At 62.7% G+C, this 11,493-nt stretch overlaps 1 protein-coding gene across 1 annotated transcript in view; it reads left to right on the top strand.

Annotated features, from left to right (window-relative positions):
- LOC112955643 (coronin-7-like) overlaps window positions 1–11,493 on the top strand; it is a 39,272-nt gene that overhangs the window by 788 nt on the left and 26,991 nt on the right. The window contains exons 2-7 of the mRNA XM_026048964.1: window positions 1,676–1,772; window positions 1,988–2,062; window positions 4,673–4,743; window positions 5,028–5,211; window positions 6,266–6,342; window positions 7,870–7,920. Coding sequence (XP_025904749.1) covers window positions 1,676–1,772; window positions 1,988–2,062; window positions 4,673–4,743; window positions 5,028–5,211; window positions 6,266–6,342; window positions 7,870–7,920 — 555 coding nt within the window. The remainder of the gene's footprint in view (window positions 1–1,675; window positions 1,773–1,987; window positions 2,063–4,672; window positions 4,744–5,027; window positions 5,212–6,265; window positions 6,343–7,869; window positions 7,921–11,493) is intronic.

Here is an 11,493-nt window from a genome sequence, read left to right as displayed (position 1 = left end):
GCCGCACCTGGGCAGCAGGCTCCGCCGCGGGCTCCCTCGTGCCGCCCGCGCGGCGCCCGCTTCCTGAGCGGCCTCGCTCGCCGCGCAGCTGTGGGGCCGTTGCCTGCCCGTGGAGCCGCTTCCGCACCGCGAAGAGGAAGCACCGCGGGGCCCTGCGGCAGGCGCCCGCTGCTCCGCTGCAACGCGCAGCGCTCTGCACCCCTGCATGCAGCACCGGCCACAGCAATGGTGTGAGCACCCACCTGCCGGCGCTGCCACCCGCCCCAGGAGCCTCCGCTGCCCCATCCTGGCCCACAGAGTCGTGCTCGGCATCAGCACCCCTGCTCTGGCGCTGCCCCGTGGCCCTTTGCTGCTGATTTAGTGCATGAGAGGAAGTGATACTGGGTCAGGCACAGCGTACACCGGGTACAGGCGCCGTGCAAGCAGTTCCATCCCTGTGGGTGCTGCCCAAGCTGGGTGCCCGCGGCCTCTGCTCTGCCACACAGGCTGCCTGGGCTGGGCCTGTGGGATGGGATCAACTGGGACAGGAAGCGAGGAAGGAACCGGCACTAGAGACGGATGGAGGAGCCTCATCCTGCCTGCGGGGCGCCGCAGATGGCGGCATGGCTGGTGGCCCGCGGGGAAGCGGCTTCGGTGTGTGCCAGGCGCAGGCGGCGAGGCGAGCAGTTGGTGCCATGAGGAGCAGGGCACCCCGTGGGGCGCGGGCCCACGCCACGTGTGGGGCTGTGCGGCGCAGGCTGCACAGCTGGTGCTGCTGGGGCAGCACTGACTCCCCTTGAGATGGGACCGCTTTGCTCCTACCCCTAGGGCATCTCTGTGTGAGTACCTCTGTGACAGCCCTGGAGCCACCAAAACTCCCATCCTCTTCCACATTAGATAATGGAGATAATGGAGGGACAGGGCTCTGAGGACCAGGAGCTCCCTCCTTTGTGGAGGGCTGCCTGGGAGGGAGGCAGCCTGGCAGTGATGGAGGCCGGGGCTCAGCACCCTGTCTGCCTTGGTGCTCATGTGTGGTGGGGTTTGCTTGTGCTCCTGCCCCACAGCATCCCCAGAGAGAGGAGCCTCCCTTTGATCAGGGAAGGGTTAACAGCTTCAACACCAAAAAAGGCTGGTGTGATGAGGATGAGGGAAGAAGCGAGGCTGGAAAACCCAGGCCCTAAAAAGACTGTCGGGTCCCAATCCTGCTGGGTGCCCAACAACCCTGTRCGCAAAGTGTGCCTGGGTCAGGGGGTGTCCCCACCTGTGGAGAGCTGGTCTTGCTGGGGGTGATGCTGGGGCCGCCAGCGGGCGCACGGGTGCAGCGGCACCCGGGAAAGGCCCTGTCGCCTTCGCTGCAGKGTTGGACTTAGCCCCGGGAGCGCCGGGAGCTCCTGGCCCCACAGGCTGGGGAGTGCCTGAAGTGACCTGTCTGCGTCACCTGCACAGGAGTCATCATGGTCACCCACAGAGTGGGTCAGAAACTTGCTTTCGGGTAGGATTTTGGTGCTGGTTCCTCTGCRGTTGCCCTCAGCAGGGCCACAGTGCTGTTGGAGAGCTCTGGTAGCTGCAGGTCCTCATCAAGGGAGCTCTGTTGGGCCTGAGTGCACTTGCAAACCGGTGTCACTGCTCTGTTGTTTTCCCACTTGTGACCATCTCTTGATGTGGACCTTTTCCCCTTCCCTCCCTTCGATCGTAGGCCTGGATTGGGGATGTGCGAGCCGGCTCCACCGCATCCTGTGGGAACCACGTGAAGGCCAGCAGCCGCTGGATCGCCTTCAGTGCCGACACGACAGGTAGGGTGCGAGGGAGYGGGCACGGGGTGCGCGTTGGGAAGGCTGCGCGTGCAGCCCCCAGGTGTGTTTGTCCCTGATGCTGACACTGCAGTTCYCCGGCGGGGACTTTCTGGGAGCTCTTGCTCTCCCGTGTTGGGCGCTCGCAGGCTCTGAGCAGCCCCAGTGCTGCGCAGCTGGAGGGCAGCGAGTGACCTGCTCGGGGGTGTCTCCTGCAGGTGTGCTGGGCATCGTGCCGCTGGAGGGGCAGGACGGAGATAAGAGGACGGTGTCCCAGCTCTACTGCCACTCAGGTGAGCCGAGTATCTGACAGGCCTATTCCGGCTTGTTCCATGTCTGTGCAGCCCCGTGCACCAAGGGGCACCCAGGAGCTCTACGTCCCACCTCCACAGGAGGCATCCGGCCCAGCTCAGGCAGTGTAGAATGATTCAGGTGCTGATTTTCGGCTATGACTCAGCCATCGCTGTGCCAGGTTGTATTTTTCCCAAACTAGAAGCTGAGTGAACTGGTAGAGTCCCCAGGGACCCTGACATGTGTCTCTTCTGTGCAACCCCTGCTGAATTTGGAGCAATGGAGCCAAGAGCTGCCACCCATGCCATGCACATGGATGCCCCTCTTGATGCGCCAGCTCCCTGCGGCAGAATAAGGTGCTCAGACATTGCCCATGTGAGAAGTCWGGGCAGCTCAGGGAGCTGAGGTGCTGCTTAGCAGGAGGTTTGGGAGCTGCCTGACAGCTGGCCACAGTGAATGTGCATGGTGGTGAGGGCTCAGCTGGCACTGAGGAGCTGAACTGGTCCCAATCCCTTCCTCTAGGGAGCTGCAGAGGGGGAGCTGTCAACATCTTGGAGAGCTCGGGCTCTTTTGCGTCTCCTTCCCGTGCTGCTCGTTGCAACACGTCTCCCAGAGCTCCCGGCACAAAACATGAGCAGCACAAGCGAGCGAGAGAAGGGCCTGTATACGTAACTCTAGCCCCACGTTCACCTGAGCAGCCTGCACAAGGGCGCCTGCTCCGCGGAGATCCGATGAATGCGGCGGCACCTTGGTGCCCAGGGAACCTTGGTGGCGCTGCCTGCTGTGCCAGTTACCAAACTCGCTTGGTAATGGAGGCAGACAAAGCCGGTGCCCGCCTGGGCAGGGCCAGGGCAGATGTTGGCTGCTGAGCAAGCAGCATCCAGATGTGGCACCGCCAGTGGTTTWGCTGATGCCTGCAGCCCGGCTGCCGTCGGAGGCGCTGGCATTTGCCTCCCACTGGCTCTCCTCCTACGCCACTTGCCACTTTGAAAGCTAGGAATGCRTGAGCCCTGCCCTGGCAGGGTAAGACGCGCCCCGGTCAGCGGCCCTGAGTGCCCTKCTGCACTGGGGAGGGCAGCCAAGCTGCCACTTAGACAAGGAGGCTTTAAACTTGCCAGCTGCCCCGGGCTCCCGGTGATGCCAGGTCCCTCCCAAGGGTTGCCCTTTCCCTGCACAGYCTGCTGGGATCCTGCCCAGGGTGTTCCCAAACCATGGCCCTTCCCGCATCACCCGCACGGCCAAGGCAGGTCSCTGCAGGCTGTGCTGAGAGGCACCCTGCCCAGGACTCTCCTGAAGGACCRTGGCTACAGCTGGCATGGAGATGCTGAGCGCAGGTGGGAATCCAGGGAGAGGTTTCAGGAAGCGGATCTTTTTGTTGGCTGGGGGGCAATTTTAGATGCTCAGGAGCTCTTGGACAGCCACAGCTTTGTATCTCTGTGTCCTGCCCCTGGGCAGGTGCCCCGTGGCACCACGTTCCCCGTGCCCCCAGAGAAGTGCTCCAGAGGATGGATGAGGAGGCAGCACAGGATGCACACGGGTAGCACCGCGAATGAGCTTTCGGTGCAAGCCCTTGGAGGTGGCTATGCCTGATAAACGCCTCCCTTCTCTGTTCCAAGCAGGGGAGGATTTTTTCCTCTCCTCCCGGGCAAACGGAGCCGATAAGTTGGAAGCTGGAGTGCACGGCTTTCTTTTCATGCCTCGTGGGCTTGTATCTCGGCAGCCACGCAGAAGCGGAAAAGTACACGGTGACCTACTTTCCTGGTGTGCCAAATGCAGCAGAGGGGCTGCTAATGCCGCGGCAGCCTGGCTCCCCGGGGCCCCGCGGCCAGYGCTGCCGAGCGGCTCCGTGCTGCCGCCGCGCCGGGCGCCACAAAGGCGGCCTTGTTACCAGCACGGCCCTCGCGGGCCCCGCGCCTCCACGGGCGGCACAAACACCCTGGTAAGGGTTCGGCTGCCCCGTTCAGCCCAGCCTTGGCTGCCAGCGCTGCGGACCGGAGGCGTGAGGCTCCGTGGCCATTGCCCTTGCACTCCTTCATCAGTGCGCTGTCCCGGCACAGGTAGAAAAGGGAACAGAAAGTCGGAGCTTGTGCTGCAGTTCGAGCCACTCATTTTGGGCCYTTTGCTGTCAACGAAATGCGATTGTTGCAGTCAATTCATAAAACAATGTGGAAAGTTGTTGGGTTGTGTGTCTTCCAGAGTGGCATACAAGCTCAGGGCATCTGGGTCTACCTTGCTCAAAGCACCGTGCGGGTGTTGCTGTACACTCCATGTCCTGCCATGCACAACAGGAAACAAAGCTCTTGAAAACAAAGCTGAACAAGCGTGGTGGCAGTTTAGATGGGGAAGTGCAGTTGTGCAGAGCTGCCTCTCGGGGTTCCCATCCATGTGGCCACGGAGATGAAGGGACACCAGGCCCCGAGCCAGCGGCCAGCCTCAAACAGCACTGTGTGTGTGTGCTTTGAAATGCCCGTGAGCTCCAGAGCCGGGCACTGCAGGGTGATGCGTGTGTGTTGAAAGGGCCTGTGAGTGAGGAAGAGCCAAGCAGGAGCGAGTGTGCTGCCTGCAGGGAGCAGGGTGATGCCACCATGAGCCTCTGCTCCCTTCCCTTCCAGATGTGGTGACAGACTTCGACTTCTCGCCGTTTGATCAGCTCCTGCTGGCCACGGGCTCCGCCGATGAAATGGTGAGTGGTTAACACCATGGAGATGTGAGGAGTCGTGGGGACCCTGGTGTTTCTCTTTGTGGCTCGTTGCTCTTTGGAAGAAAGATTGGGATTCTTCAGGAAAATGGGTCTGGAGGGATGGAAAGAAGGGCCTGGGCTGGAGGGTGCCAGCCTTGAAGGAAGGTGTGGGAAGTCCCCAGGGTGAAGGATGGAGCAGGTGGTGTGGGGAAGTGGGGACTGGGGCCTGGTGGGCGGGTGCAGCAAGGGAAGCGCCTGCCCTCGCTGAGCTCTGTTCCCGGCCACAGGTGAAGCTGTGGCGGCTGCCCCGGAGTGGCCAGGACCTGCCCTCCAGCGCCGCGCTCACGCTGGGGCCCGCGGGCTGCCCCGTGGCCCTGCTGCAGTTCCACCCCACAGCGGACGGCGCGCTGGCCAGCGGCGCCGGGACGCGAGTCACCGTCTGGGATGTGGCGCAGCAGCAGCCGCTGACAGGTAGGTGCAGATGTATCCGGTCCCTCAGCACGGCTTTCCCTTCCTCTGTGCCCATGCCCAGCACAAGCGACAGGCTCAAGGGCTGGTCTGGACCTTGGTGTCACTTGGTGGCCAGTGCAGGCAGCTTTGGGCACAGCGGGAGGTGACACAGCCCCTCTGTGCGCGTGGGGGCTCCCACAGACTGGTGCAGAGCCCACGAGCTCCTGTGCTGCCTGGTACGTCTCTAGCAGCTCTGCTGGGGTCCCAGCCGGGGACAGATCCTGCCCTCGGGTATCCCCTAGCACTGCGAGAGGGAGGACGTGGCTGCCATTGACTGCTCAGGGTCTCCTTCCCAATGATTTGAGCTGCCAACAGAGCAGGATGCTCCCTGCACAAATGCAACAGCATCCCATTGAGTCCCAGATGCCCAGGCTCAGGAAAAAAACCCATCAGGTCACCTGGGAAGCCCTCTGGTATTTAACAGAGGGAAAAAAAGCAACAGCTCCTTCCTGTATGCCTCCCACATGGGCAGGGTGGTGGGTTTCCATGGCAAAGTTACTCTGAAAATCCCTGAATTTCYCTGGAAATCTGGAGTGCTTTTATAGAAAGGCTCATTAGCGGAAAAGAGTCAGACTGAGGGCATCGCTGAAGGGCTCTGTTCCCTGGGCAGATGTGGGATGTGTGGGCACAGAGGTCTCATCAAGGCCATGTGTGTAGCTGTGCCATCATGGTTTGGGGGTTTTCAGTTTAATAGCTCGATGCAAGAAAAAAGCCAGTGATATCATGCTCCTTGTGTGAGAAATGTGGAGTCAGTGTGGAGAAGAGAAATCCACTTCCTACACAAGGGTTTTCTTGAGCAGAAGTGCATCGGTTTGCAAAACCAAAGTGTTCAGATGGGAAACAAATAGGCAGCGTGGTGGCAAACAGAGCTCCTGCTGCCAAACCTTGCTAGCTCAGAGCCTCTGCCCTGAGCACTGGGGCTGGGGTGGGACGGCCCCGCTGTGTCCTTGGGGGGCACAGCCACAGCGGGTGCTCAGGCCTCTCTGGAGGCCCTAACTGTGCTCTCCTCTCGCAGACCTGGAGCCTCACGGGGACCAGCTGCAGAGCCTGTCGTGGAAGCAGGACGGCCGCCTCCTGGGCACCGCGTGCAAGGTGAGCAGGGCAGCGCTCGGGGCAGCACCCAGCTGGTGTCCACAAGTCGTGTCCTTAGCTGCGCATGGTGACCCTCCCAGAGGTTCCCCCCTCTGCTGCTGTGCACGTGGGACCAAGAGGATATTTTCTGGGCTCCTGTATGGCATCTTTTGAGCATTTGCTGATGGTTCCTTTCCTCCACACAAGATGTTTCCAGTGGTGGTGTAAATCCCCTGGAGAGAGTGCAGGGCCAGGAGGGGCCCCAGCTGCAGCCTGCAGACCTGTCTGGCATGGAGAGTTGTCCCTGCTRGCCTATTGGAGAGGCACCCGCATCCCTTTGCAAGCAGAAGCCCGTAGGGCACAGGACACTGGTTTCTCTCTAGCTTCACCCTACTCCCTTCCTGGCCCTCTGGGTACTTTTTGGCCATGGGTTATTTTGCTGGGCTGAAGGAAGGGACCAAACATGCAGGGAAGAGGTGCACAAGGCCCTTTGGAGATGCCACGGGACCTGSCTGCCCCTCTGCGCCAGGGCTGTCTGCGCCCCTGCCACGCCGGCTGGGCTCACTCCTGCGGTGCCAGCACCGGTGCCTGTTCTGGGGTGGAAAATGGCGAAATTGGGGCTGCCGAGGGTGGCGGGCCGAGGCGGGTGGGCGCGCTAGGTGGCGCCTGCTGCCCGCCGCTGGCTCGTGGGCGCCGGCGCGCGGGCTGAGCGAGCAGCGCGGCCGCCCCGCTCAGCGCCGAGCAGGCGGCTGTGCCCGTCTCAGGCCCCCTCTGCAATGTAGGAGGCCAGGAAGGGTCTTGGGGAACTGAGGCAGATGCAGCCGCGCTGGCCTTGCAGAGCAAAGAGCAGCCGGGAGCTCCCCGCTGGCTCTGCGGCTCGGGAGGTGCAATGCAGCTGGCTCCTGGTTCCGCAGGGAGAAGCTCAGGGCCCAAGGCAGCAGTGACACCGAGGCCAGCAGGGTCTGTGGAYGCCAGGGTGACTTCACAGTCCAGAGCATCAGCTCCTTGGAGTCCCACATCTCAGTGCAACAAGTGGGAGCCAACATTGGTGCTGGCTCACGCTGCCGGGTCCTGCTTCCTCGGAGCCTCTGACAGCATCCCCTGTCTCACAGTTGCACTTCTGGCCRTGAACCTGCAGTTCCTCCATCTGAGATGAGGTTCAATATAGCTCCAGCTGGGGATGCACAGACCTCAGTGGTGTCTCCTTAACCATCTCTGCCCTCCCTTTCCTCCTCACATCTTGGGGTGGGCAGGCAGGCAGCATGGATGAGTCTCTCCCTTCACAGCCATGAGTTTGGAGTTCAAATTCAGCTGCTGTTCCAAGAGACTGGGCTGCAGCTCAGGTTGGAGGTTCCCCCCAGTTTCTGGGAGCAGTTTTGGGGGTGCCTGGGGCCCGGTGGGTCTGGCGCTGCACCCCCGCAGGCAGCGTGGGGCAGGACGGGGAGGGTGTTGTTGGAGCTGGCGCTGCARCCCTCCCCACCATGGGGCCTTACATCCTGCTGGCCCTGGGGTCTTTAACCTCCCTCTGTTTTCTTTTTATCTCACCAGGACAAGCAACTGCGGATCTTTGACCCCCGCGCCAGCGCGGCTGCGTCCCAGGTACCGTCCCTGCCGGCGCGCTGTGTGGGAGCTGGGGGACACCTCCCCGGTGGGGGGGCTCGCAGGGGGGTGGGTCGGTGCCGATGCTGTCCCAGCCAGAGYGCAGCTCCACGGGGCTGCAGGAGGCCCCAGCTCCGCACTCCAGCGGCAGCTCAGCAGCTCAGGCASTGGGACGGAGCCACCTCCTCCTTCGCCACAAGAAACCCAACATGTCAACTGCCCCATGGGGGCAATTCTGCCCACCYGCCTAGGTGCTCGAGCTCTCCTTGGTTGTCCCAGCTGCTGCTGGGCAGAGCAGCAGCCCTAAGGGCTGTACTGCTGTCACCCTGCGTCCCACAGAGGAGCCCCCCRGCCGCCTGCGGGCACCGTTCCCCAGCCCTGCGGCCGGCAAGGGCTCCAGCGTGGCGGGGAGCTCCCGGTCTTTGTGCTGCCGCGCAGGAGCTCGGCACGAGGGCTCCTCGCATGAGGATCTGCCAAGGGTGAGGTCTGGGCAGCTGGATCYGCGCGGCTCAGCAAATAACAGTGATTAGGAAATAAGTAGAGGACTTAGGCCTTGCCTTCAACTCTGCATTTAAACAGCCTCTTATTAGAGGTTTCCTGTGGCTTTGGGGCTCTCTCTGTCGGAAGCTGCCGGCCCTCTTGCACAGAAGGTTTTGAAAGGGGAAGGAGCCAGCGGAGGCCAGGCCAGGGAAGCTGCAGCCACCTCCTCACCGTGCCCTGCCGCAGGCCTCTGCCCCTCAGGCCTCYCCTCCCAGCCACGTGCCCGTGTGGCCAGAGCCACGAGGCTCCCTGTGTCCTGCTGCTCTTTCCTCCTGCCATGGTCCTGACGTAGCTGCATTTACGGCGTGAGGCTTGGCCTCCTGGTGGCCCTGGCTGCCTGCGTCCCTCACTGTGTGCTCTGCAAGGTCGTGGTGGGTTCTGTGCTCGGGAGGGATGGGATCTCGCTCTCAGCAGCCACGCTCTGTTTTCACAATGCTCTCTGGCCCAAGCCTGGGAGCTGCCAGAGGGGAACCAGTGCCCTGGCATTGCACTGGACCAGGGCAATCCTGCTGCGGGCATGAAAGGTGCCACGACTCCTTGCACGGGTACCCATTGGTTATGGATGCACGTGCTCCAGAGCAGGGTGTCCCCAGCCCTCTGGGTACCCCCTGCCTCTTCTTCGCTCCGCGTGCCGCTCAGGAAAGTGCTGGGTTCCTCCGCTCAGGAAAGTGCTGGGTTCCTCAGCTCAGCCTGTGTCCATCCTCAAATCATCTCTCCCCTCCTTGCTGCCCCCGGCCTGTCCCCTGCCAGATCTGGTGGCTCATGCAGCAGCGTTTGGGCAGAGCCACGAGCTGCACGGGTTCAAGCCAAGTCTCCTGGGGAGGGTAGACTCTGTCTAGCTGAGCTATTAAAAATAAYGTGTGGATGATGGTGGCTCTTCGGAGAAGGCAGATCCATTTGCTCTGGCCCTGGCTCAGTGCACGCCCCTTGCCTGCGCTCAGGCTTTGCCAAGAGAAATATGCACCTTTGCTGCCGAGAAGTGCAGCGCCGCGGCCGTAACCCCGTCTTGCTGAGAATTAATGAAGATGTTTAGTCTTGGAGAAGTACTGCGCTGAAGGGGAAAACTTTAAAATGCCATAAATCCTCTGGAAGTTTGCGCAGGGCTTGCTTAGCCAAGAGGAATAACGCTCCTGTGTTTTGTTTTTTATCCCCTGTTGCCGCGGGGCCGGGTTTTTTGGAAGGGCTCCTTCTCCTGGGGGCCAGGGCGGTTACGAAACGGGGTGACCCCAGGGCTGCCGAGCGGTGCCAGCGCCTCTCGCGCTCCGATCTTTGAAGCCACCCGGGCTGTGCAGCAGTGAACGAGGCCTGCAGTGCAATGAGTTTTCCAGGTCAGCTGGCCCCAGCGGCGAGGCGGGACCAGCAAGGCTGGGTTTGCAGCCAGCTCCGCTCAGAGCCGCGTCCCCGGCGGCAGGTGGAGGGCTCCGGCCCTGGCTCCGGCTCCGCCAAGGGATCTTGCTGGTCTGTTGGTGCGCGGTGCCCAAAGGCCGTCTCGGCAGCCGGCCCTTCCTCTGGCTGGTTTTTGTAATTTGCCAAGCYCGCCTCATTAAGCTGATCGTTTTTTTAGAGCAAGAGGGAAAAACAATCAAAGGAGTTAAAATAGGAGCCTTGGAGAGGGAGCGGAGGCGCTGCCCTGCCGTGGGGCCCGAGCCGCTCTCGCTGCTCTTGCCKCTTGGGGATGCAGCGCTCACCGGCCTGCGGCTGCCCTGTCCTGCCCYGTCCTGGGCATCGCCCCGCTGAGGCTGCGCTCGGAGGAGGGCACCAGGAGGGCACACTGGCCTCTAGGCTAACAGGGCAGCGCTGGGGGRTTCCTGAGGGCCGGGCCTTGAGGGGCACAGCTAGGCCATGGGTGCTGTGACGGCAGGGGACACTCGGGCCAGCCCCTGCCCTTCCTGGCTCTGTGTGTCACGGCTATTTTGAGCGTGTCCCAGGCCGCGTGTGACGCAGCAGGGGATCCGATGGAGGGCAGGGTGCAGCGAGAGCAGCTTGTGGGGCCAGAGGTGCCCAGGGGCTTGCTGAGCCCCCAGGGACACCCAGAGCTGACGTGTGCATTGGCCTCGCTGTCACCCTGCTGGGTGCTGCTCGTTGCTAACAGCCGGGCTGGAGCAGGGAGGCACAACCACACGGGCTGCTGCTGTTTGCAGCGGCCCAGGGACCACGGCCACCCTGCGCTGCGGGGTCCAGCCCAGCCTCTGCCCTGCCCGTGGCTCRAGCCGGCGCTGCAGCCGGTTTGGAACAAACCCAGAGCAACACGAGGGCCCAGGCCAGTTGAGCAAAGGCTGCTCAGTGCCGTGCAGCAGCTGGCACAGGGCTCTCTGTGCCCCTTGCTGGGCACCAGGGCCACCGCTWCCCGCAGCTGCCCTTAGCAGCTCTATCTCTGTGCTGCACCAGCCCTGCTCCATCCGGGCCTGTCCCCACTCCCGGAGAGCTCGGAAGTCCTTTYGGAAGGGTCCCATGAGGCCTGTTCTTGGCCGTGACTTTGATGCTCCTCCCAAGGCCGGGCTCCTCGTGCTCTGCACCGGGGCCTRCGCTCCCCTCCCACGTGCTCTGGACCCGGTGCCTCTGTGCAGGGTCGCCCTCCTCATCCTGACTCCCAGTTGGAAGCAGTCACGTCCGGTCTCTCCTGGCCCTGGCCCTGGGGCCTGCGCCGCTGGGGCTCTGTGTCCCTCCGGCTGCTTGTCCCGCTCTTGCGTTTGCCATCCCTGCGACACCTGGGAATTTGGCTCCRTAAAGCCTCTTTCTCCATCTGTGTGCCCCCAAACCCGCAGCCCRGCCTTTGGGGCTGCACAAGGCAGGAGCTGAGCCGGGAGCAGATGTGGAAGCACGGCGGGATTTGCTCACTTGCCAAGTTGAGGCACTCGTGGGTACCACTCGTATCCAGGAGTTGCTGCGATGGGGCATCCCTGTTCTGATGGGGCACGTGCTGCCCGCTGCTGCTGTGGCACCTGTGCAGCATCTGTGCCCAGCGCCCCGGGCGCTTCCCTGGTGCCGGTGCCGAGTGTCTGGCAGGGTGCCTGAGGCGGCACCTCCACCTGC

This window comes from Nothoprocta perdicaria, unplaced genomic scaffold, assembly GCF_003342845.1.
Source record: "Nothoprocta perdicaria isolate Ctin4 unplaced genomic scaffold, notPer1 scaffold_59, whole genome shotgun sequence".
NCBI lineage: Eukaryota > Metazoa > Chordata > Aves > Tinamiformes > Tinamidae > Nothoprocta > Nothoprocta perdicaria.
This window is presented reverse-complemented; position numbering and strand designations above follow the sequence as displayed.